Source organism: Molossus molossus, unplaced genomic scaffold (assembly GCF_014108415.1).
Source record: "Molossus molossus isolate mMolMol1 unplaced genomic scaffold, mMolMol1.p scaffold_m16_p_5, whole genome shotgun sequence".
Taxonomy (NCBI): domain Eukaryota; kingdom Metazoa; phylum Chordata; class Mammalia; order Chiroptera; family Molossidae; genus Molossus; species Molossus molossus.
The window spans coordinates 38,553,909-38,581,845 of record NW_023425388.1 but is presented as its reverse complement, the minus strand read 5'-3'; the positions used below and the strand labels follow the sequence as shown (position 1 = coordinate 38,581,845).

At 36.6% G+C, this 27,937-nt stretch overlaps 1 protein-coding gene across 5 annotated transcripts in view; it reads right to left on the bottom strand.

The window, feature by feature from the left end:
- The window catches only part of FNDC3B (fibronectin type III domain containing 3B), a 337,457-nt gene that overhangs the window by 140,429 nt on the left and 169,091 nt on the right, over window positions 1-27,937 (bottom strand). For 4 of the 5 annotated variants that reach the window (XM_036243400.1, XM_036243404.1, XM_036243402.1 and 1 more), the window contains 3 exons: window positions 17,461-17,537; window positions 3,572-3,815; window positions 39-329 (listed from right to left, as the gene is read on the bottom strand). In XM_036243400.1, coding sequence (XP_036099293.1) covers window positions 39-329; window positions 3,572-3,815; window positions 17,461-17,537 — 612 coding nt within the window. The remainder of the gene's footprint in view (window positions 1-38; window positions 330-3,571; window positions 3,816-17,460; window positions 17,538-27,937) is intronic. The other variant, XM_036243403.1, reaches the window with a different exon arrangement.

The following is a 27,937-nucleotide window of genomic DNA, read 5'->3' as shown; positions in this document are numbered from 1 at the left end:
AGAATTCTTTCCTCAGGGCAAACGTATTTGCACAGTACCTTGCAAGTCTGAGTCATTCGACTTTGGACTGCTTCTTGCTCGTCGCTCAGCTTTCTTAATTCCTGGCCCACCACCGCTGCCGCCACCTCCACCTCCGCCTCCTCCTCCACTGTGGCCTTTCCCATAGCCATTGTACACGGTTGTGCAATTGCTTTTGTAGATAGAAGAGGGCGGGCTGTTGAGGCGATTCTGACGGTCAATCTGGCGATCTTTCAGTTTTTTGTGTGGAGGCTTGCTGTATTGGTCTTCTCGGGTAATGTAGCTTGACATTCCATAGAGTGGTATAATTTCTAAAATGAATGATTATGACAAATGCACGTTCAGGCCTTATCTTCATTAATGTTAAATGGTTAAACGACCTGTCTCCTAATGAAAATATTACTAAATACAGAATAAAAATTTTTTAATAAATGAAATATATGTTAGACATACTTAAAATATTCCCATTTGTTGATAAATTAATTAATCATTAAAAACCTTACTGTGTGTCCAGGAATGTTCCAAAAATTATTCTACTAAAGATGACAAAATTACTGCCTAAAAAGAGTTCATATTCTGATTGAATTTATAAGTTTGATTTTGCATGTCAAAATGTTTTTTCATTTGTTGCAATATACAAAAAGTTAGTATAAACAAACAAATACCCCTTAAATGTGTTCTAAGAATCAAGATACTTTCAAATATAGTTATCCTTGTAGACAGAATAGCATTTCTATTGGCAAGTATATAGCAACCAGAATATAAGGGGTTATTTGTGGCATCTAAAATAGCCAACATTTGAACAAAACTTACTAATACGATGAGATGAGAAATTTCCATTAAAAAGAATCAAAGCTCACAGAGTCAGAGAAAATATCCAAGAAGAAACTATAGGGATAACATAAACCATCTTTTCAAACTGGTGCCAAATACAATAAAATATGCCGTAATCTCAAACTTCTTTGTTAGAATAATCCGGAGGTAAGACAAACTGACTAGTAGAATGCCACCTGGTTTCACTATGCATAGTTTTAAGCAGTTCAAAAGAAATTGAGAGCCTGCAAAATAGTATCATGATGGGGGGGGGGGGAGTATTTTAAATTTAAAACAATTAAAAGTATATTCAGATATTAGTAAAAGTACAATACATTATAGAAATTTAGTCCTTACATGTTTATATGAAAAAAGGGCCCTACATACAAGGGTGACCATCCAAACCTGAATACTTTTGAGAATAAAAAGGGGGCACTCTTAACCATTTCTCTGAATAAGAGACCTAAACCATACAGAAAGTTTGGCCATGCTAGGTAACTTAACCACTGATGTTTCAACTGTTCAATGGTAAAGCTCCACTTTTCATTTTCTTTCTGTTCACAAAGCTTAAGGAAGATCTTTAAAAAGCACATCTTCACAAGATAACCAATTTATACCAAAGAATGTGAAAAAAACAAACAAAATCAAATGCAACCCTATTAAAAGGTCATATGCCCAAATGAATTATGCTCAAATACACAGAAAGGATAATAAATATTCTAAATATCACAATGCATTACACTTGAAATTTAAAATATTTACCATGGGTGCTAATATAATAATCTTTTAAAACATATCAAGAGCCCAGCCGGTGTGGCTCAGTGGTTGAGTGTCGACCCATATACCAAGAGGTTGCTGGTTCAATTCCTGGTCAGGGCACATGCCCAGGTTGTGGGCCCAATCCCCAGTGTGGGGCATGCAGGAGACAGTCAATCGATGTTCTCTCTCATCAGTGTTTCTATCTCTCTCTCCCTTTCCCTTCCTCTCGTTCTAAAATCAATACAGAAAAAAAAAGGTTTTTTTAATGTCAAGAAATGTTTAAACTCTTATAGTTTGGGAAATTAAATGTTTAAATTTCTTTTAGGTATGAACATTGAGAAGTAAGGTAAGAATATATATATTAATTTTTTATTAATGCAAAGGAATTCTCTGTTTTACTGCTTTCTTTAATTGAAATCAATGAAGGCACACTGTTATTTGTACATTATTGCTGTGTACCATTTTAACGAAATTAAACCAAAATACCTTATGATATGAACACACAATATTGATTTTGCTTCATTCTAATGATGATTTAAATCATATTGTTGTCTAAAATTGCAAAGTACACCATTTACAAAATAACAACTATGTGGCATTCTACTAACAGACTACTCTGCGTCAAACAATGAATCAGTGGCCAAGGATTCTCACAATGTCATTAAGTTCAGACCTAATCAGAAAATTCTAACAAATGCTCAAATATTTAATGTATATCATGTCTAAGAACAAAATATTTCAAGATTATAGGTAGTTAATTGAAATTTTTTCAGTTTTTATCCAAATGTTTTCATGTACTATACATACTCATCTGATATTTTGGGGTGTTGTCACTATTAATCTGAAGTATTGCTGCCTCTATGAAATAAAGCATTTATTTCCTCTTTTGTTATCATATCTGACAGCAGCTGATTCTTCTGAATTATACTAAATTTCTTCCTCACTACTAAAAAAAAAAAAATCAAATTCTATCCTTAAATTACAACAGAAAATTTCATTTAAAATACCCATCTCAAATTTTTCCTTTGTTAATAAGAAAAAATTACAATGTGAGATGAACATACAGGGGGAAATGTATATGTATAATTGATATGAGAAATAAAGTGAGGTAGCAATTTGCTCCAAAACTCTATAATGTAACAGGTATTTCTCATAAAATTTATCCGAACCAACAAAATAAATGTTTGAATTAATAAAATGCTTCAATTCATATTCTGACTCAAGAAAATCACTTTGAGAAGTCCTAAAGGTTAAGTCTAATTTTTACCCTCACTTCTCTGGATTCTTAGTATCCATTTTTATATAAAAGAGCTTTAGACTAAACTAACACCAAGGCTAAAATTAAAAAGACATAATATTGGTATCTCTGAGACATTTCATTTCAAGGTAAGTATCTGCCTAACAACCAGTGAAAACTGTGGCTGCACTAATGACTACTCTTACACTAACACAGGGTTCAGGAGGACGACGTCACAGCGAAGAATTCTGAGTTCTGCCAACACTGCAACATAGAGCATCCAGGAAATTCAAAGGTTACTGAGACCTCACAGTCTTCTCTCACTGGAAACGAGACACAAAACCCTTATTGACTTCCCTTCTACTGCTAGACTATACGGATGTCTAAGAAGTGATATGCTGCAATGGCCAGGCCACTCTCACATAAAGTATGTTAACAGAACATGGGAACATGTGATACACCCTGCCTCTTTTCTAAAATAACAACTGGCTATCCCAGTCCCTGCTCTTTGTAGGGTGGGACAGGGAGGCAAAATTTGGAAAATATAAAGAAATAAAGAGCTGCAACCCATAAAGTAATTTTTGCAAGACACAATTCAGGACAAAGGAAGCTCTTCAGAGCTTTATACTTCAGAAAGACCCTCTTCTACCATACTTGGTACAAAAGAAACAAAGGCCTCTCTCTGGCTACTTAAGTGCTGTAATCAGTTTCAACAGCTGCCAGTGCCTGCAATAACCTACTCACCTTGCTCACCGTATAATGTAGGGGGAAGATGATGCTGAGGAAAAAATTGAGGTGGCATATCTCCAGGTCCGGTAACAGGTGGGTAGTAAGCCGTGTGTGAGTTATGAATAAAATGTGGGTGGTGAGTCAAGTAGGGGGGTAGGTGATGGGTTGGAGACATGGCTGAGGGATAACTTGGGGGGTAACACTCAGGAGACTGGGGTGTGACCACCACCCGGCGGACTCCAGTATTGTCTTCAATCACCTAAAGAAAACAGCAAAAAGAAAGAACGTAGTATGTATTTTTAGCCAATTATCTAGTGAATATACACAGTACTTAATACCTCCCCCTTAATTTTAATTTTCTGTCCTCCATAGGGAAAAAAATTAATACATGTTAAATTCTGGTTATGTAATTCACCCAGTTATATGAGTTTTAGAAGAAATAACATTTAACCACTATAAGTTATGAAATTTTCATCAACCATCAAATTCTGACTACATAAAACTTTTTGGAATGATCAAGAGCTTGATGATCAATCTTGCTTGCCTCATAAAATTTTCACAGGTGAAGTCTTCTTCCAAGAATTCCAAAACACTTAGAAGACTTCATCCAAGACAAGTGAATTTAATATGTGCTTAAGTTGATTTTAGGAATGACTTTAAATATAAATATCAGTTCAGTGGTTTTTCCAGAAAGAAGAGACTTTCTGGGGCACGCAAGTATGCTTTACAGGGCTGAGCTTCCTGAGAGCACGTGACCTCACTCCTACTTTGGCATGCACAGTTCCATCACCATAAAGGCTTTAGGGGGAAAGGAGGGGAGATGAACTTCAGAAGCCATAAGAGTACCGAAGGTTATTTAATCTGGGACCAAGGATGTAAATAAAATGAGGGGATTCCAACCAATGAAAACCTTGAGCAATCCCATATCAAGTTGGACACCTTGGCCCACATCATGGTGATGTAATAATTGTTATGAAGGGAGACAAAAGGAGTCTACAAGCAGACTGAGTGCCAATCAACATTAGATCCATACTTTCTTCAAATGTCTTTAAATTTACCCAAGGAAGATAATTAACTAAAGCAGTACAATACCAATATTTATTGCCTCTGTGGCCAACTTCACACTATCTGCTCTAAGAGCAAACAATTTTGTTGAGATACAAGATAAGAACAAATATAACAGATACCATAATCAAAAGGGAAAGTTGTGCAATACAGAGAAGAGCATTGAATGACAGGATCAGGAAGGCTTCAAGAACCTCAAACAACTGGTAGGGCTGAGACAGTTGAGACAATGCCCCCTGAGTCAGGGTCTGGAAGGAAGGGGACAATGAGGGCATAAGAGTAAACTTGGAAGCCAGGACCAGGCTGCCAAAGAGACCAGCTGATTTAATCAAGTATTTAAGACAATCAAGCACACACAAGGTAGGAAGTTTTGTTTCTAAAAACAAAAACAAAAAACCAACACTGAAAAGTAAACTTGTAAATAAAATGCATATCTCATTACACCTCAGGAGGCTGATTATAGGAAAAAATAAAATGACTTAATGGTATCTAAAACATTCTAGTAAAATTTATACTAAGCTTTTTAAAAAATATATCAGGCAAGTTTATGAATGTTAGTCTGTACTTTAGTTTACAAGACAGGTTTAGTTTGAATTAATAGTCATTAATCTTTACATTAATAAAACAAAAATCTTTATGTTTATCAATGAACCAATTAACAGTATCAGAATTAACTACTATGTTAAAAGTTCGTTAACAAAGCAACATTAATTTCTTAAAATTAAGATTCTGAGTCACATTCCCTACTAAAGCTCAAAACATAGCTTTATATGTATCTGTTAATAGATGTAACTTCTGGACCTTGGCAAGCTAATCACATTAACCTCATTTAAGAATGCGTGACTGCCAATTTACAGGTATATGTGAAATGGTACTTAGACCATGATATTGGAATTTCTAATACATGTACTAATAATTCTCATCAATGCACATCTTCTATGAATATATTTAGTGGTACACTTTGTACAATTTTAGTATAAATATGGATTTTTCTTACCATCTAATAGAAACATGCATCAATCTGCAGTGTCTTCTAGTTCCCTGCTCTGCTACTGGCTACTAAGAAAAAGTAAGGCATATTCCAGATATCCCCCTTTCATGGAGCAATCCTGTGGAAGGGCCACAGAAGCACCGTCTTTGTTTTCTGGACATAACCTTCACTACTTCCGTCACTGTAAAACTTAAATGGTTAAAACCAGCCATACGGACTTGATTGATGTAGTAAAACAAGAACAGGGCTCTCACTAAATATGAAGAACAACTCTGGGATTGTAAACAAGGGCAGTTATAATAAAAAAATTATTTTCATCATTTTAGCATATAATTTCTGACATTAAAATAAAGCACTTTTTTAAAAGTTGGGCAAAAAAGCACTAGCAGAGATAAAAATGTTAGTCAAGGGAAAGGAACAAACATAAAAGATAAAGAGCTGAAACATCTTTTTATTTGAATATTTTGTAAGAATAAGTATGTCCATTACTTAAAAAAATTAATGTTTAAAGTGTAAATTACCCTTCACCAAAAAAAGTATTTCAGTTAGAAAACTAAGTAGCTTTCTGAAACCACAAATTGCCTGCATATATGAAAATTGTTTGACAACCCCATTTTTATTTTTTTAGTTTTCTGGAGATTATTTTAATTAATTTATTTTTGTTACAGATGTTTCTCCCTTTTCCCCCACTGATTCCTCCCTCCCCGCCCTGTTCCCAGCTTTGTTGTCCATGTCCATTGTTCATGCACACATGCATATAAGTTCTGTGGTTTATCTCTCCCCCACCACCCCCTCTTCTGGGGATTGTCAGTCTGTACCCCACTTCCACGTCTCTGGGACTACCCCATTCCTCAGACTGTTATGTTCATTATATTCCACAAATAAGTGAGATCATATGATACTTGTCTTTCTCTGTTTGGCTTGTTTCTGACAGCCCCATTTTTAATTATCTTAAATTATTCTGTAGTATTGTGAAAGATATCTATGTGCATGTACATGTATAATGGGATACTTTCAGAAGTATGCTCCCTTACCAGTCAAGGCCAACTTTATTACCAAAAATACTTTTAAAAAATAAAATATTAATTCTGAAATAATCATAAACAAAACCCAAAAATATGTGCTAAGTATTTTGTTTATTGCTCTTCTATAATACAAAGTATAACATATTTAATTACCAAATTCAGATTTGATCTACGTCTAAGGAAATTATGCCTATGTTCCCCAAAGAATAAAGAAGTCTGAGGAGCAATGATAATGCACAAAATAATACACAACTTGGGAAATGTTGGCAATAACATTCTTTGTTTAAAAAAGTAAAAGGTTCATAAAGAAATATATTACTGTAGCAGAAGAATTTAGAAATCAGAATGAGTTCAGTCCAAAAATCCTCAGACAATAAAACGTGCCTTCAATCTTCACAAATAACCACGGAAAATACAGATTCATTTCCTTTTGGGATGAATGAAACTGTGACAATGTCCAGAGGCAGACAAACTGCCTGTATTCAATTCAACAATAATTCCTGACACATACTATGAGCTAAGCAGTAGATGTTCAAAGGTGAGGAAAAAAACAGGGCTAAACAGTAAGATTTTTCTAAATAGCCTAAAAATAGTATAAAGAGCCCAGCCGGTGTGGCTCAGTGGTTGAACATCGACCCATGCACCAAGAGGTTGCCAGTTTGATTCCAGGTCAGGGCACATGCCCAGGTTGTGGGTCCAATCCCCCGTGGGGGGCATGCAGGAGGCGGCCAATCAATGTTCTCTCTCTTCGATGTTTCTATCTCTTTCTCCTGCTCCCTTCCTCTCTCTCTAAAATAAACAAAGAAAAAAAATTTTTTTAATAATAAAGAGAAAAATTAGTCTAAGTACTAGTGTTGCTCAGAAATCAGAACAAAGTATTACTTTTTCAGAAATGAAAACAAAGTATTTTTCATTTAGACTTTTTCCCTAGCTCCATGACTGAACAGAACAGCCACTTATATATCTTCTCCAGAGCACAAACCCTTGGAAAAGATCATTGTGCTAGGTTCTCAGGCTGCCACTTGTTACAGGCTGAATTATATCCTCCTTTCCCCCAACTAATTTATGTATTGAAATCCTAACCTCCAGTACCTCAGCATGTGACTGTATTTGGAGACAGGGCCTTTAAAGTTATGTAATTGTGGTAAAATGAGGTCATATGGGTGGGCCCTAATCCATTATGACTGACATCCTTAAAAGATGTATAAATTAGGACACAGACAGGCAGAAAGGAGACCATGTAAAGATATCAAAGGAAGATGACCATCTGTAAGCCAAGGAAAGAAATCTTAGAAGAAACCAAACTTGTAGCTTCCAGAATTGTGAAGAAATAGTTTCTGTTGTTTAAGCCACATAAGTGTGGGCACCGTTATAGTAGCCCTACAAACTGATACACCACCTATCAGATTCTACCATCAGCCTTGTCTGCTTAAAAAAAAAAAAACCCTCTAGAAAAAGTAATGCATTTATTCCCCCTTGGACAAACACCCAGCCACCTTCCACAAGGATAAGGAAGAAAGTCAGCCTGATGAAAGCTAGTCTGCTCCTTTAGCATGTCTTTGATTTTGCTCCGTAAGTATTTACTGAGAAACTTTTATGTGCCTAGTATTCTTGCTATCCTGTGGCCTAAACACAGGATGAGAGGCTAGAGAATAAGGCACAAAAGGTTAAACAGGAAGAATGTTTATCTTATTTGCATGGATGTTTTTAGAAGTATAATCAAGAGAACTATTAAAACAAAATGAAAAAACTTGGAAGCAATAGCAAGAGGGGGCAGCATGGGGAGACAGATGAGAAAGAAACTCATAGCCAGTGCATGTGGTCTGCCAGCTGCTAGACATGGGTTATGCCACTAATCCACTAGAGAATTAGATATTGGACATGAAGGAAACCAAGGCACAACATGGTGAAAATGTACTAACTAGTTCAGTTGCAGAACCAGATTTTCTTTCTGGTCTGTACTCCAAAATTTACATTATGTGAAGAATTCTACACAAGTTAGGTATGCTAAGAAATAAATATGTAAACAATGAACTGTGAGAAGTAGTATAGCTGGATTATTAAGAAATGTAAAAGGATTCAAAAGACAACCAATATTTACTGAATACCGGTTGCTCTGTTTTAATACTGTCTTACTGAAATAAGGCATTAGTTAATGTCCTGGAACAGTAACTGATACATAACAGAAAAATTTTACCTAGTACTTACTACTATTAATATTAGCATCTCATTAAACCCCCTGAACAACCCTGTGAGGCATATACAGCTGTCCGTATTTTGGAGATAAGAGGAATAAAGTTCAGGGAAGTGAAGCTAATTCACCCAAGCTTAGTGAGCTATCAGAGGCTGAAGGGGACAATTTTGAATCCAATAATTAAAATGCATCTCTTAAAAACACTTAAGAGTTTGAGTGTCTTTTATCATAGCTGACAGAGAAAAAAGCTAGGTTCCCCCTACTGAACTGAAATGCTCCACAGGAATTTTAATAAACTCCTCAGTTCCTAAAACTCTCTGTCCTTCTACTTCTGGGCTGCAAGTGACAAGAATAAAAAGGAGAGTTTAAAAGCAGGAGGCAACAGAAAAATCTTTAAAGGCTGCCCCTGAGAGCCAGGGATGAGCCAAGAAGTGGACAGAGCAGACTCATGGGGACACACACGAACCTGCGTGCACGTAGGCAGTGTGCAAGGCCTGGCAGCTGGCTTGTGAGGGGCAAGAAACACTGAGTGAGCTCAGAAAACTAGGACCAAATGAGCTTGTGAAAGTTGGGCTCAAGCTCAATTCCTAACTGCTGCGAACATACTTCAAGTGGGCTCCCAGGCCATTCGGGAAGGGAAAAATTTCAGCTAACACAGCACGTGAGCAAAAAGGCTGGGCAATGCAGCAGCTGCATGGGCAGAGGGTGGGCAGGCTGAGCCCAGGCTTCTCCCAGCCACACTGGTGCCCACCCTCTACCAGCATCCGGGTTCTGCAGCGTGAATTACAGGTCTGCCTCTCCCACCCACTGCCGTCCCTCAAGGGCACCTGGGCACACAGAAAGCTGTCAATAAATGTTGACTAAGTAAACAAATGAATGCAAATGTCAAAGAAATAAAGTTTATCTGCTTATATTTGATGTCTACCAAGAGCTATTAACACATTCATAATCAAAATTTTCCCCTATAGCTCAGGTAAATATCTGACATCCTTCTCCAAAATCTCAGATAATCTAAAGCCGGTTAACTGCAGCTCTGTCATGCCTGACTCTGGCTTGTATGTTAAATGTTTTAAATAGTAAATATTATTTAATATTAGCATTAAAATTATTTTACTATTTTATTTCACAAGAAAGACACGGAAAACCAGCAGTACAAAGGTGTTAACTCTCACTTTTCCTTTTTGTACTGACCCCTCACTCTGCATTTTCTAATCCAGGTGGGGCAGAAGTAGGCTTACAGTTATTCACATGGAAAATAATACAATAATTAAGAAATAATAATGCAAGAATAAACTGTGTTCCCCATACTCATAACTGTGAACCTCCTTTTGCCCCACCCTGCAGTGAACAAGACAATAGAGGAAAAGCAAGTTTGTTGTTCATGGGAGTAGAGATTTGAAACATAAGGAATGTACTTCCCCCAGCCCACCTGCTTTTTGCTACAATGAATAAATATCCCAATACCATCACCTAAGTACCATTAGAAGAAAGTGAAATTGGAATAAAGGAACACTCAAAGAGCAACCAGAGTGATATGGAAACAAGTGGTCCTTCTATTGTACTGAAGAAGTTAACCAACTTAAAAGTGGTAGCAGAATTGAATGTCTTCCAAATCTCCTGACGTTCCTGTCTTTTCAAACTTCATGATTACATCTGTGGTTGAAAACACCAAGCGTACTTCTCAATGTCATTTCTTTTCATATCTATAATGGCTAACACTGATATGAAATAATATTTGCTTTTTCCAATGTTTCATTATCATTAATGTCCTAAGATAATAAACCTTCTAGGTTTAAGACCAGCTCCTTTTGCCATACAGCATGGTATTTTTGTAACCAAATTTAAAGATTAATTATTGGTGATGTTTCTAGGTTTCTAAAAGCCCTTTATATAATATAAAGGATTACCATGCAGAGCAGCTACAGATTGATAATAGATATCAACTCCAAAATGTTTTTGAAAGTTCTTTGAAAATTCTCATTATTCTTCTCAAACAGATCTTGCCAATGGTTAAGTGATCGACCAATTCATCTGCTGTATAGGTAACCAAACATTAAGGTTTTAAATAATATGGTGATTCATGACTAAGCAAAAATTCCCCAAACATTTTACCTACACACTCATTTATATCTAAAAATTTTATTTTCTACTGATGCTTAGTTTTTAACCCACATGCCAACTCCAGGCACTGGCTAAAGTATAAACTGAGGGGGAATGGTTAGATCAGATGACAAGTCCAAGCCAGGGTGCTGTACAGGGTATCACAAACTGAAGGTATTGACATGGCACTTTCAGGACTTTTGGGCACTATTCTTACCAACAGGCTTGTTCAGGACTGGTATAAGGAGAGACCTCCATAAATGGTAATCTCCCTCTGTTTGTTTTATATGTGCCAACACTTTTATACACACAGACACAATCCAAGTTCCTCACATGTAAATCTATAATCTGGAAAAAAGAGTACAACTAGGACATAAATTTAAAAATTTCACCCTGGCTGGTCTAGCTCAGCAGTCAGAGCATCGGTTAGAGCATTGGCCTATGGACCGCAGGGTCGAGAGTTCGATTCCCAGTCAGGGCACGTACCTGGGTTGTAGGTTTGATCCCCAGCCCCAGTTGGGGTTGTGCAGGAGGCAACCAATCAATGTGTCTTACTCACATCGGTGTTTCTCCCTCCCTCCCTTCCACTCTATCTAAAAAAATCAATGAAAAAATATCCTCTGGTGAGGATTAACAAAAAAAAAAGAGAAAACAAAACAAAAACCTTTTAGTACTTTACTGGACACACCTCGCTCTTTCCAGGTGACTACCCAATAACTTATAACTAAACCACTGAGATTTGGAAAGGGTGATGGAAACAAGTATATCTTCTGTTGTCTCTCTCTAATCCTAAATCAGTAAACCAGATGATGCTATAGTTGAGGGGATATTGGCAGTAATTTATCAAGACCTTCCAAATTAAGAAGGAAGCTGCAAGGTTAGCAGACACAGCTTACAAACTGCAGAATTAAGGCTAGGTCCTCAGCTGGCTTCAGCTCTGTCATCCCACACCCAGCTACCCCAACTTGAGCATCCCATGGGAAGGGAAAGACGCCTGTTTAGATAGAGCTGAGCTTCTCAACACACTGCTGAGAGTCAAGCAGCCTCACTGAAGGCAAATGGCAAATTGATAAATTTAATGTAACAATTAAAGTTATAACAATAACAACTCCTGTGATTTGTATATCACGTAATAGTTTATAAAGTGCTTGACAAAAAACTTAACACATTAATACTCAGAAGATCCTCTAACAAAAGTAACATCATAGTCCTTAATTCTATATGAAGAATTTCAGGATCAATTAAGTAACTTAATAATCTAAGGTCAGCTAAGTATCATATTTTATTGTATCTCAACAACCTAAATATCAAAAAGAACCACATCTGAAGATCAAAAATCAAATCTAATCTTACTAAGTATCTGTGTGGCAAATAAGAACACTAGACAGGTAAGAAGTTATATCCACAGTATTTCATGCAATAAAATTACTGCAGACCAAATGGAAAAGCTGTTTTAAGGAACACAGTACTTGTCAGAAGACAAACAGTAAGTAAATGTCTGATGGTTCATTTATGCCAAACTCAGCTACCTTTAAGATATTAATAAAGCTATCAATACAAGGAATCTGTAGGTGGTAACTGTTCCTGTTACTCCAGTACCCCACCACTGATCAGTATAGAAGACATGGTCAATCACAGAGATGATTTCAGTCCAGCTTCTCAAGCACACTCACATGGAAATACAGGCAGATCATTCTTGATTGTGTCTATGAATTTTATATTTTTCATTTTAAAATGCTTCACCAGTCTTCCAATGGGTTCCATACCCAAGAAAGGATTAAGAATCCATGCTGATGATACTTGGGTCACACTGATCACATAGCAAAGTTAGTCTGTAAACCTGACGGGTCCCAAACTGTGTAGAAATATAAAATCCACTTAACCTTCATAAAGTTTTGTACCCAGCAGGCAAAGGTGTTTTTCTAAGATAAGTTGTTAACATATGACAAATATGTTACTAATTTAGAAAGACAGACTATACTAACTGTGCCATAAAATCACATATAATGTGCATAATTTAATCCTTACTAATGATTTAGAAGTCATTTCTATATGTGATACTATGTCATTATTATTATTATGAAAACCAACTATCGTTTTTCCATAGAAATAAAGAATAGCATTCTAGTCAATAGAATACCAAATACTAAAGGAATCTGATGTGCCATACTGTTTTGGTAATAACTGCTTATGGAAGCTTCCTTATATTTTCACTTGGTCTCCTTTTTAAGGAACAGAGGAGAATCACCTAATTTTATATTAGAAAAAAACCTCAGACATCCTCCAACCCTTTCCTTTCTGCTCCTCCCTCCATAAGATAACAATGACTCCAATCAGCCAGCAACATTTTGATAAGTGCCTACCTAATATGTGCTGAGCATCTATTAAGAAATTGGGGATCCAGCCTGGCAGGTGTGGCTCAGTGGATTAAGCGCCATCCCATGGACTGAGAGGTCCCAGTTCAATTCCTGACGTACCCGGATTGCGGGCTCTATCCCTGATGGGGGCCTTACAGGAGGAAGCCAATCAATGTTTCTATCTCTCTTTCCCTTCCTCTCTCTCTGAAACATCAATAAAACATATTTAAAAAAGAAATTGGAGATTCAGTTATGACAGGACACATAGGGTCCCTGACCTTGTAGAACTTAAATGCTAAATGGGAGGAAGACCAACAATGATTAAGTAAGCAAAGAAGTCAAACACCCAAGTAAATAACTTAAAATATATATCTGAAAATCACACAGGGAGCTGGACGCAGATCCCCACCTGGGCACATGTTTCGTCCTGTTCATGTTGAGTTCAATTAAACTACAGTGCCAGCATCTCAGAAAAAAGAAATCCAAGAGAAAATGCAGAACAAGGAGACTGAGAGAAGACTCAAAAAGGAAACTTGCACAATGTTTTGAGAAGAGGTATGTCCTGGGCACCTTCTTTTGGCAATGACAACCAACCCTGTCTATAATTATTCCTTGGGCAAAATAAGCCATCTAATGAAAGAGCAAGTTGCTGAAAAATCTGCTGATAATGGAAACTAGAACAGAAAGACTCTTTCTACAGCTCCCAACCTCCATGCATACACTCTGTTCATTCTGGAACACTTTCCTAACTTCCTATAGAAGTCAATTCCTCCAAAGGATGCCAAGAAGTCTGATTCTCCGTCTGCAGGGCACGGGGCAATCCCCCACGCTCCTTTCTGCTCATTGTTTTCACAACATGAAAGAAAAAACACAGCACTGGTTTAATCTTACGTTGCAACTACTACAGGAAAGGAGCTGAGGCCGATGTGTATAGCTCAGCTGGCTTGGCTGAGAAAAATGGGGAAAAGCATGCCAAGGCTCCCACCAAACAGGCCCCGTTATTTCCCCCAAAGGGTCTCTAATTTCTGGCCAATTCTTTAAAAAATCCTCATTGGGGAAGGGCCAATCATACCAACATTTAAACACATTTTTAAATAGACTTCATGTCTCTCCTCCCAGGTCAAGGGAAATAAGATATATATCACTACAACAGTTGTTTACCCATTAACTAATCCCCAAAACAAAGGAATGAGGTAAAGTATGCATTCTGCTATAACAACAAAATACTTATTTCGTCTATTATTCCGTTTTCAGGTTATATCAATCAGTCTGGGTAAAAAAGTGGTTTCCCAAACGACAGAACATTAACTTGGATGTTTCACTTTTTTTTTTCATATGCTTTTTAAATCTTTGGGTCTACATGAAGTTTTCCCTGTAATATTTGAAAATGTTTCATAAATTACTATGAAAAGATGGAAAATAAAAGTCAAGTCATCTGCTTAAGAAATTTTTACATATAAATTATTCAGAAAGTTAATGATGAGGTTAAAAATGGAGAATAACCATGGCCAGTATACAACGAAAGGAAAAATTTGCTTCATACTGTGTGATCTCAATATGTATTTAGAAAGGCAAGCTGCCAGTTTCATTGAGATTGTTCTAACAGTCTTTATTATAATAGCTACCACTTATTGAATACTCACTACTACTTGAGGTGTGGACTACATTTTCTCTTCATTCTTCCCTCTGCACATCAAGTAGGAATTTGTGAAAGTTCCATGGGAAGCAGCCATGGTGGAATTTGAAGGCAGGCCCCTTCAATCAATGCCCATGTTCTTCCCAACAATAGTACTTGCCCTGTTTTCTCCCACAGTTTCAACCCTAATCACACTACAAATATTTTTACGTAACAGAAATGATGATGAGTGTGACAAGACTAAATCACTTCTTACCTAAATCCACTTTCTCATAGTTCAAAGAAAACTTAGCCTACATTTTCTCTTAAGTTGAAAAGGTCAGGTTATTTTTTTCCTCAAAACCTCCCCAGCCTCCCACCAAAAAGTAAAGCACAAAATACACATCTACTACAACACACAAAAGCCTACTATGTCAAAGACTGCTGAGTTGAAATGACAAGGTTCTGCTGTTCTCCCACCCTAAGTCCACACTATCTTTAAGGTCCAAGGGTTCACACCCTCCTCAACCTAAGAAAACAAAGCTTACTATGTGAACCGCACCTCAGAGCAGAGCACAGCTGTCTGTATCATCAGCTTCAGGTGTTTCTCTGACTATAAGATAATTTCTGCTAATTACTGACATTTGTCTTTTTCCAACTTATTTGGTCAAATTTACCAATTTATCTTTAAGCAGTTTCAGTTGCTTAATTATGTAACGAATCTGCTATAATCAAGATTTTCTCCACTGACTCAGTTCAGAGTTACAAATGTAACATATTTAATCATTCATTTGCTTCCCTCTTCAATTTTCTTACAATAATGGACCATCTCATATGTGAGAAGCTGGTGTTTTAGTCCTGGAGACAGATGCATGAGTAGGCACACCACATATCCATACTCATTGTCAGAAAGCAATGTAACGTAAAGCAAGTAACATCCATCAAGGCAGGCTCTACCGCTGACTTTGAGATCACTTCGTAGTAAGGAAAAGGTCAGTAAAAATCAGAAATGCGTGGGTTGCAATTCTGGTTCTACTCTGAGCCTCAGCTTCCTTATATGTAAATCACAGCAATACCACTGGCAAGAAAAAGTACACTGCGGTTTCTCACCACCAGAATGTTCAATTTTTATCTGGTATTCCTTAAACGGACCTTTAGCATAAAAGGAGGTGTTATTTCTGCCATCACAATGGTGAGAACTGTACTCTCTGTTGAAGGGAATGAAACACTTCCTCAAAATAAATGAGCAGGAGAGACAATAGCATTCTGCATTCCTTATTCTTTGCTGTTAATTGACTGGCAACGTGAATGTGATCCATCATCACATGTCCTAGCTGGAAGGGGCTGCTCTGCACCCTTTTCTCCCTCCCGTGACTCTTATTTACAAAGACTTGTGTAAAACAGGCCATTTATTTAAAACGAGGAAGACTGGCCAACGCTCTGGCTACTCAAAACAAAACAAAACAAAACAAGGAAAGATCCAAAACTGGCTCACGTGAAAAGATGGAAAAAATGAAATGACAGTGGCTGCACTATGACTTAGATGGTAAAAAAAATGGTAAGTTTTACATCAGAGAAGGATAAAAGTTCTTTGATTCCTGCCTGCACTTCAGCAATTTTCCTACATAGTTGCCAATTTTTTTTTATTCTAGCAAATCATTAAAAACTTAAAATTAGATTTTCTTAAACCACAGTAGAAACAGAGAAAGAATAAAAAGGAAAAAAAAAAAATTGGAAGAATATAATGCCAAAAATGTTAATACGATGATTATCTTCTTCTGTGGATAATAAAATTATAAATATTTTTATACTTTTCTCATTTTTTTTTCAATGACTATAGGATGCTCCTACAATGAGGAAAAAAGAACAAAAAAAGCAGAGAGAAAAACGGTGAGGAATTTGGAAAGGGAGATGTGCAGAGAGAAACAGGGAGACATTCATATTGCACCAGAGCCCAGGACAAAAACTAAAGTAATTACAGAAGTCCACATTCCAGGCACCCAGAATATTTTAAACCTTATTTGGAGTGTAACTTTTTCCTTTAGCATTTTTTTTTATCTTCCAATATATCAATGACTTTTAAAATTGCTATTGGTTATTTTACTTTAAAGAAAATCAAATTTTAGAGAAATTTAAGTACAAACAGGCAAGTTCTCACATATACACAGTAATTCACCAAGACCAGGGTGCCGCATTTTGGAGAAATCAGACCCCCATAACAGAGGACAGGCCCTATTTATGTTAACAATGTCTCCTTTGATATCTTTACTAATTAATCTCAAAGTCAGTAGATTCTAGAGTCACAATCAGTGGTCAAGCGTGAAACTCAAGTTGGCCAAGGGCAGCCTCGCAGCCCTGCTGTGTTTCCCTCCCTCTTACTCTTTGGCAGTTAAGCAGCAAGACTCAGGAAGGGGCGTGTGGAGCCACAGAAATGTTGACAACTCCAGCATTTTCCTAACTAAAGTAATCCTGAAATAACTTTTCAAGCCTCCACATATATTCTCCTGGTACAATGAAAGTGTCCATAGTGAGCAGAAAAGTCCATCACATGGTTTACCTGTGAGATATAACCTGGAGGCACGTGGATGGGAGGAATGGATCCGTTGGGTGACATCATGGGAACTTCAGCAGGTCCTAAAAAAGGCAAGAGTAAGATATTAACATTTGAAGAAATATACAGTATTCAAAATAATCACTTTATTTAAAAACTAGTATTTTTTAAATATTATCAAAACTAAAGAAAATTAATCACTTTATTTTCTCTTCAATAATTGGTACCTTATGCCTAAGACATGAAATTATGGATGAAAAGGAATTCTCCAGCTGTATAAGTCAAGAGGGGGAAAACCAAAGCTATGAGCATCTTTCCAAATATTCAATGATTCCCAAATCCTCAAGTTCGATAAAGCAAGGCTGCTTCGTTAAGAGTAGTCTAACAAAGTGGGGCGAAAAGTTTCTTTCTTTTGCCTTTAGGAGAATGTATTAACAACTGCTAAAACAAATCAACTTTGAGTTTATCTCCTCTGGTTTAAAAAGCTCCAATGGACTTAGGTTTATAATTTTCATTTCAAATTATTATTTTTGGTAAGTTACTATAACATGACATTAATTTTGAAATAGAAGAAACCATAAAACACTCCAAACCACTGTAAAGCAGAGGGGAAAAGATCATATTTTAAAACTAGGCACTATTAGAAATACTCATGACAAATTTACTTACAGTTGTTTCAAAGCAAAACATTCAATTAACAAGAGGTTAATTCAAATTCATCAAAAGTTAGTAACATATCTAATGCAAATAATGACCAGTAAGTTAACACTCACTTAAAAATAGTTTGTTATATTTAATTACAAAGAAACTATAACATTTGTCATAACATCAAAATCAATTTCTGACACCCTTCCAAAGATCCTATGAGTAAATGGTTTCCCTAGATGTGCAAGAACCTCACCCCTGGTTTTCAGTTTGGTAGCTGGCTCCCCTATTTAGCAACCCACCTCCCAAATGTCAATCCAAAACTGTGGAGATTTCTTAATTAAATTTATTGGGGCAGACATTGGTTAATAAGATTATATAGGTTTCAAGTGTACATTTCCACAATACATGACTATACGTACTGCACTGTGTGCCCACCACCCAGTCAAATCATCCTCTGTCACCAGATATTTGCCCCCCTTCACCCTCCACTCCCCCAACATGTTTGTAGTCTGAGATGCGACTTCCTGGCTCCAACTGCCCTGTGCTGTTTATTTGCTCTCTCCCAATGAGTGTTGTGCTGCCGGCAATGAAAACTGCTGAACTGTAACAAAAACCAAGAAAAATACAACACTTTTCTTGGCAAAAGAAGACAGATCTCCTGCCACCCAATACTGCATTTACATATAAGCATAATGTACCCTTCACCTCACAGTACAACTCAGTGTTCTAACTACTTCACGGGAGAGGGCCAGAGTGCTGGTGTAGAGGGACAGGGATGCTGGGGTCTACAAGTAGAAGGAAAAAACATAGGAGCAGGGCACAAAAGATGCTGATATCCACATAATGTACCATCTGACCAGAGTTCACACTGCAACTTCGTGGACAATATACAAAGCACTGAACTATCTGATAATCTCTAAACACATACAAAACCACAGTGGTCTCTCACAGGCTAATAAAGTGGTGATCATTTAAAGCAAAAGACAATGTCATAAGAACAGATACTTGTATGAGCCTATTCTATCTTTAAGTATGATTTCAATTAATACATCCACTAATCACTGAAGGCACTTTCCAAATCTATCTTTCTCATCAGCTTTAGTATTTTTGCCATAGTCATCAAGACTTTCTGGTACTTATTAAATGGTTTTATTTGGATTTGCCTCACTTAAAAATTATAGATAACTGTTTCAGCCTATTCTGAGCAGTATCTGTGAAATCCAAGGGTCTCTTCCTGGTTTCATTCCGACCTCACTTGTCACACTGGTTATGTGACTTTGAACAATTCACTTTTGGAGCCTTACTGCTCAACAGCTATAATTAAGAAGAACAATTCCTACCTGATATGGTTGGGTTTAAAGATTAAATTCAATAATGCATGCAGAAACACTGAGAGTAGTACATAGCACAATAATCACTCATCAAAAGTCAGCAATCTTCACAATATTTTTTAAATTTTTATTTATAGCTTTTTGTTTTTCAGTTTGTTTGTAACATCAAGTACTGTTTAAATGGTTCTTGTAAACACACAAACTCAAGTACACATTTTGTACAATATTGCCTTAAGAGGCTAACCGTCTTCGTCATATAAATATCAACTATTTCACAGTACAGATGTGAACAGAACTGCTACCACCTCAGTCAAGTATTGTTTTTGTAATCACCAAAATGTATACCAGGCAGTCTCTTAACCCCGGGCATGACCCCTAAAACTGTTAAAGTCATTTGTATAAAATACTTTAAAGATGTAGGACAAGTGAGTGATTTACAGTCAGAAAATGTTTTCTTCCCAGCCTTGATTTCAAAAGTAGCCAAATGACTTTAACATACTTGTTCCCCCTTCCTCTTGTCACTGTCATCAAAACCTTTACAAAGGGCATTGCCAAACATACAGTAATAACTTCTGAAACTCAACTGTGCCTTGGAACCCCAAGGTTCCTCTCCTTTCTGAAATAAAGCACTGCATTCACAGGGACTCGAGTTTCAAAGCCACCAAGCAATGAAAACGAATGAACGAACGAACGAATGAATGAATGAATGAATCACAACGGTGGTATGAGAAAAGTTACTGTCTGTTTAAACACGTGTCTCTCAATCAGTGAGTTTACTCTCTCTGTGCAATTGTCTTATGTCTGAGAACCTCCTGATATCATTATAACCCTTACGTAATTAAAACATTAACTTCTCTCTCTCTAACCTTCTAGGCGTACTAAGTTCCTTTTTATTTTCTAACTGACACACAAGACTTAAAAGGATGTAGCCCTTAGAATAATGGTTCTCTCCTCATTCAAACCACCAACGCTAGCTATATTGGGGGGGGGAGTATTTGGTGGGGTGTCATTACACAATCTTTTCAAACAAATCAACTCCTTCTCTGACTATCCTGGGAAATCACTAAACTATTAAACTTTTAAAAATAATTTTTAAATCTCTTAAGGTATCCAGAACCCCCTTTAATTAAACACTCTCATTACATACAGGTAGGTCTATACAGATATAGGTACACATACATTATTAAATAATTTGAAAACAAAAGTAAGCAAACATACACTTCCAAAATAGTCAATGAGATCTTTTTTGAGAAGCTAATTAAGAAGTTCGGCTAGGAACCACATGAACTCTTCCATAGACAGATGAAAAATGTCACGTGCACAGTTTCTAGAACTGAAACTAAAATGTAACTACATGAAAAAAATGCCTGGGAAATTTTGATCCATTTCAGGTTTTAGGCTGTGACTTCAACAGTTAAGAATTCTGTATGTACTGTGAGACACAAACAAGAACTATGATTGGTTTACAGTCATTAAAAAATTAAACTGCAATATACATGGTATAACATCTTAAAAGTCAGCTAGCATTTGTTAATGAATTGATATTTAATTTACTTATAGCTTAATTATTCAATCAGCAGTAATTCATGCAATGATCCTATGACTTAATTCCCACATCAAAGAGACTGAAGGTGAGTCCAGCAAGTGGTTATTTTAGGACCACACAAGCACATAAAGAGCTCCTGAACCCCTGCCAAGGCTGAGGCCATTCTGCTTTGTTCTGTGCTGCTTCTCCCTGCTACCAGGGATCCCCGAGAGCTCACACGTTTACACAGCCTTGCTCTGATGCTATATTCAGAATATTCGCCCACTCAGGAGCAGAGTAAACTATGTTGATGTGTGGTGAACGTACAAATGAAGTTTAGAAATCTGAAAGTGGTGGAAATTGAGAATCCAGGGTATAAATTATCATTTAAATCAGCCTTAGAACTAGACCAGCTATAAATAATTAAGTATACCATAATTTCAGACATTTTTAAATGTTCTTTTTATAAGCTAAATATTCACCAACAGGTGAACAAGTAGTGAATAAATAGAATTTTATTATTGTACCTGTCTATAAACTGCTAGTTGTGTGTCCAAATGGCTATTTTCAACAACAGCCCTTAGTAGCAAGAGATCACATTTTTATTCAATTAATTTAAATACCATATTCACGAAAGATGTAAAAGGACAGAGATCACAATATAGCAAGATAAAACTAATGGAGAACATAAAGCAAAAGCAAAATATGATGTGATAAAATCCAATAAGCCCTAAAGAAGTGACCTTCAAATTTTTCTAAATAGCCAAAGAAGAGAAATTCTTGCTGGCAGAAGTAGTCATAAGGATAAGATCACAGCTAGTAGTAAATAAATAATTATGGTGGAAGTAATTATCAGAACAAAAGGTCTAAATAAAAGTGCACTTGTGCTGTTTGCCATGGGTCTAAGACTGAATACAAAATGTAAGATCTTCTGATAAATCCTGTAAATGTCTATTAATGAATCTCCAATTGGTGACCCAAGACATACAGCCAAGCTAAAAGATGATGTAGGTACTTTGGGGAACAAATATTCTTTTTTTTTTTTTTTTTAATTATTCAGCACTGACTAATCCCACAAGAGAAATAAAAGGAATAAAAAGTAATAAGGTACAGGTCCTAACATCAAAGAATCTTAAACTCTAGTGCAGTGGTTTTTAAACTTTAGAGTGAATAAGTTTTATACCCAGAGGGTTTCTTAAAATCCAGATGGCTGACCTACACTTCCCACAGTTTCAGGATCAGATGGTCCAGGGTGAGTTCTGAGAGTTAGCATTTCTAACAAGTTCTCAGGTGATACAGCTGCTGTTGTCCACGGGCCACACTTTGATAAACCCTTACAACAGTGACTTTCAACCTTTTTCCTCTCATGGCACACATAAACTAATTACTAAATTTTATGTTTTTTGCCAATCTGACCAAAAAAAGGGTATAATTTTGATTAATTCACACCAGATGGCTATTGTTGTGCTACTGTCATTTTTTTTAAAGATTTTTTACTCATTTTCTTTAGAGAGAGACAAGGGGGGAAGGGGAAAAGACAGAGAGAGAGAGAGGTGAGAGAGAAACATCAATCGGTTGCTTCTGGTATGCACCCCAACAGGGGATAGAACCTGCAACCTAGGTATGTGCCCTGACCTGGAATCAAACCTGACACTCCAACCAACTGAGCCACACCAGTCAGGGCAGGGCTGTTAGTTGCTTTTTTATTTGACAATCTAAGGGAAAAGTAGTCAGTGCCCCTTACTAAACAGTTGGGTGTTACATGTTTTAAAAATTCTCACAGCATACCAGTTGAAAATCACTGCCTTAGATGATTAAAAGACAGTAAGCTAACACAATTAACATCATACTCAATGGTTAAAGACTGAAAGCTTTCACCTAACACCAGGAGCAAGACAAGGATGACAACTTTCACCACCACTGTTAAACACTGTACTGAGAGTTCTAGCCAGAACAATAAGAGAGGAAGAAAGAGCGAGGCGGGGAGGGAAGGAAGGAGGAGAGGAGACGGGAGGGAAAAGAAAAGGCATCTAAATGGGAAAGGAATGAGTATAACTATTTGCAGATAACAATTTTATATAAAGAAAATCCCAACAATTCCACAAAAAACAAACAAAATCTGCTAGAGCTAATAAACGAATTCAGTAAATTTGCAAGGCACAATAGCAATACACAAATCAATTGTGTTTCTATACACCAACAATAAACAATCTGAAAAAGGAATTAAGAAAATTCCATTTACAACAGCATCCAAAAGAATAAAATAGTTAAGAATAAATTTAACCAAGAAGGTAAAAAGAGTTGTACACAAACTATAAAACATTGCTAGCCTTGGCCAGGTAGCTCAGTTGGTTGGAGTGTTGTCCCGCACACCAAAAGATTGCAGGTTCAATTCCTGGTCAGGGCACATACCTAGGTTGCAGGTTTGATCCCACAGTCTAAAGACATGGAATAAATGAAAGACTTAATACTGCTAAGATGGCAATACTACTCAAAGCCTCAGATAGAGTTGATGTAACTTTTATCAAAATTCAAATGGCCTTTTTGCAGGAACAGAAAAGTCCATCTGCAAATAATATGCTAAAAGCTCCTTTTTGCACAGGGCCCCAGACAAAAAGAACTAACTAGGTACCCTATTTGACATCCTGTACAAAAATTAACTCAAAATGACCTAAATATAATGGGAAAATCATAAAACTCAGAAGAAAACATGGGTATATTTTCAGTGCTGTATTTGAAAATGATCCTTAGATATAACACCAAAGCACAAGCAACAAAAGAAAAAAATAAACTGAACTTCATAAAAGTTAAAAACTTTTATGCATCAAAGAACATTATTAACAAAGTGAATAGACAAACAACAGAATGTGAAAAAATATTTACAAACCGTACATCAGCTAAGAGACCAATACCCCAAATATATAAAAATTCTCACAACTCAGCAAAAAAGACAACCCAATTTCAAAATGGGCAAGGGCTGGAATAGGTATTTCACAAAAGAAGATGTATAAATAGCCAACAGCACATGAAAAGATGCTCAATATCACTAATCATTAGAGAAATGAAAATCAAAACCATAATGATTTTACACTTGCTACAGTGGCTATTCTCAGAAAAAATGATTTTACCACTTTGTACTTGCTACAGTGCCTACTCTCAGAAAAATGAAAAATAACTGTTGGCAAAGATGTGGAGAAACTGGAACCCTTGTACAACTGCTGGTAGGAATGTAAACTGGCACAGCTGCTGTGGAAAATAGTTTGGCGCTTGATCAAAAAGTTGAATACAAAATTACCATATTACCCATTAATATCACTCCTAGGTATATATACCCATAAGAATCAAAGACTAGAACTCAAATACATGCACGCACATGTTCACAGCAGCACTATTCACAATTACCAAAAGGTAGAAATAGCCAAAATGTCCATTAGGGGATGAATGGATAAATATAATGTGATATAATATAAACAACAGACTATTACTCAACCATAAAAAGAAAGTACTGATATGTGCTACTATGTGGATGAACCTTGAAAACATTATGCCAAGTAAAGGAAGCCAGACATAAAAGGTCACATATTTTGTGATTCCATGTATATGAAACATCCAGAACAAATAAATCAATAGAGACAGAACTCATGTGGTTTCCAAGGGCTGAGGGGTGGGAGGGATTTGGGGAACAACTGCCTAATGGGTGCAGGGTTTCCTTTTGGGATGATGAAAATGTTTTAGAATGTTATGTGCATTTAACCTCAATAAAAATATTTTTAAAAAAGATGATGAGCACAGCCCAGTCGGTGTGGCTCACTGGTTGAGCATCAACCCATGCACCAAGAGGTCGCTGGTTAGATTCCTGGTCAGGGTACATGCCCAGGTTGTGGGTCCTATCCCCAGGGAAGGGCATGTAGGAGGCGACCAACTGATGTTCTCTCTCATAAATGTTTCTATCTCTCTCTCCTTCTCCCTTCCTCTCTCTCTAAAATCAATAAAGAAAAACTATTAAAATAAAAAAAAGATGATGAGCACATAACCAAAGAAATATAAGATAGTAAAACTGGGGTTACTAAAAATCTACCAAAAAGCAACTGAGTATAAATCTCCCAGAGCACATCTTCATTTCTTATACATTCATATTTGAGAGGATGCTATTTCTAGACAACATGTTATGCAAAGACTAGTAAGATGCATTCTCTATCTTCAAAGGACTTACAGTCTAATTATGGAGATACAGATGTGTAAAATAAATACAAAACACAAATAGGTACTTCAAGCATTGTCTGAGTTTAACAAGATTTCAAGAGATTATCATCCTGTGAACATACCAGTAATTGCAGAAATAAGCAGTTAAAAGGTCCTAAAGATTTAGTAGAAGTCTGTTTTACAAATAAAGAAACTGAGGCTCAGAAACAAACTGACCAGCAGGCAGGTGACGGAACAAAAAGGGCCTAGAGCTCAGCTCTTCTAACTTTTAGCTTAATGCTGTTTCTCATTTTCCTTTCCACCTGGAGCAAGATTTGTTGTTTCTTAAAATGCTGCTGCAAAGTCATTTTCTCTCAAGGTGTAGTTTTCATACAGACTCAGGTATTAGATAATATATTTCACTGGCTCAGACATACTGGTCTCTCCAACCTGTAACTATTTCTCCCCAAAGGCATACTGCCAGAGAGGAAACAGGCTGAAAGAGCAGAATCTGGGCACTGTGAAAAACAAAAGCCTTGGAGCTAATGAGGCCTGGGTTTGAATGTGGACTCTACCATTTTGTAGCATGACCTTGGGCAAGGTACTTAAAATCTCTCTGACTAATCAACACTTTTCTGACCTACAAAAACAGCTATTTCCCAGGGGTTGTTCCGGAGACTGGAAGATGTAATACACGTTGCCTTGTCAAATATTGGTATTTTAAAAAAAATGACTTTAACATTGTGCTGCAAGAAGAAAAATACTATATGAACAATGATGTTAATAGAGAGTAATCATTTCCCACAGAGACAAACAAACAATTACAGTTTCTCAAATGAGCAAGTTAGTTGTTTGGTTCTTCACATATTTTCTTCTAAAAACATATTCCCACCTTGTAGCTTGGAAATAATATCCTTCTTTAAAAAATGTAATGCATTTAAGATATATGAATTATGGTTAGTATAAGAATAATAAACAAATTTTAAAAAGGGAAGGATGGCTACCTTCTCACAGTTATCTACTTCACCCCTGATCCTAGCTCTCTACCTCTCCCCAAATTATCTGTTACTTTTACCTAATTTCTAGGAAACCTCAGAAAGCAGGGTGTCCTAACTGTCCTAAGACAGCTCGGAATCAAAGGATCACCCCTCATTTTCTGAAAGTTGGATCATCTACATCTCTCTGGCACTGGCTCTATTACAAGAATTTCTAGTCTGGCTCAGCCATTGTCTTTAAAAGCAAGTGACCAGAACAACAAATTGCCCAATGACTAAACATTCCTGCTGAACTCTTCCTGAGGCACAGCACTACCAAGAACCAAAACTGAGTTGCGAATAAAATTCCTAAGTAATGGCTCACCAGCATCTTATCACTTTAACCGGTTATTTCAAAACACGAGATGGAAGGTCAGAACTGCATTATTAGTTAAATTAAATCTGTTTTGCCAATTTGAAATGCAAGTCTTTTCTTTCCAAATATTTTTTTGAACTTGTTTTGCTACTTAGTTGTTACAAGGGCAACAGGAGTAGGGAGATAAAGGTTTAATTTTCACATAATAGTAAACTTTATGAATCCCAATTTTCCTCAATTTCAATAAAATTGAAATTATCTACCCAATCTACTTTTATTGAGTTGGTTTAAGGCTAAAATGTTAATGAAATCCATATAACTACTATGTAATTACAGGGTGTTTTATTTATATTAGCTAATATTTTATTGATTTCAATTCAATAAAACACTATTGTGTAAGCTGCTGTAAGAAAGTTAAAGCCACATAGAGGATTTTACAGTAGATACATTAATAACAAAACTACATAAACAAGTAGCAACTGTTTTACTAGAGGCCAAGAGCTCTGGAGCTAGAGCATAAAAAATGATCCATGGGGTGGGTAGAGTATATTTAAAACTCTCAGTGACAAAAAAATGAATGGTAAAGGAAGTTAGTAGATCCAGTTTTTTTAAAGGAACTTGACTTAAACTCAGGGCTACAGGAATACAAGTGCTAAGATTGTTAAAGATGTTAGGCACTATGACAGAAGCCAGTAATACAGCCTTCAACTGTATTTTAGAACTCTTGGCTGTGGCTTTGCTGAACCTGATCAGGTTGCCAGACCCTGAGCAGAATGCCAAGGACACAATGACATTGAAGAGAACAAGCATTTCTGTTCTTAATTATGGAGAGAATGGCATGCAAAATGAGTAATGCACAGGTGCACAGAAGTGTGTGGGGGCGGAGGAAGGACCCAGCTTTGTGTCCTGGCTTTGGTCTGAGGTTTCTGGAACAGACATGGTGCATCTCAGCATGGAGTCAGGCATGTCACCCAGACATCTCAAGCAGCATGGGCACTTGGTGAAAGTCTGTTCTACCAATAGAAATGATTAAAGAATTAGGTAGAAGGGCTAGGAGAAATGATTCAAGAAGTTATCTTTGAGGGAGGGGAACAAAAACAAAAGCAAACAGAGTGGGTTCATATAGCCTGCCTGGTGCTGTAGCTGGATCTTCCAAGGTCTCCCTACTTTTCAAGTTAAACTACATCACACTATCCATATTCAGAACCTAACAATGAAAAACATTCAGTATTACCCTACCAGTTAAACTCATCTAAATGAATACTAAGATTCAGTGTGTCTTTGTTTTAATTTTTAATGTCAGGTTTTAAAGGCAGATAATCCGTGGGTCTGCCTATTCATACTTAAACTGGGACCTTATAAACTTCAAAGCTCTGAGGAATGATACAAATATAACTCAGTAATACTGATAAAGGGCTTCTGATATTTTACAAAAAAGTCCCTGCAA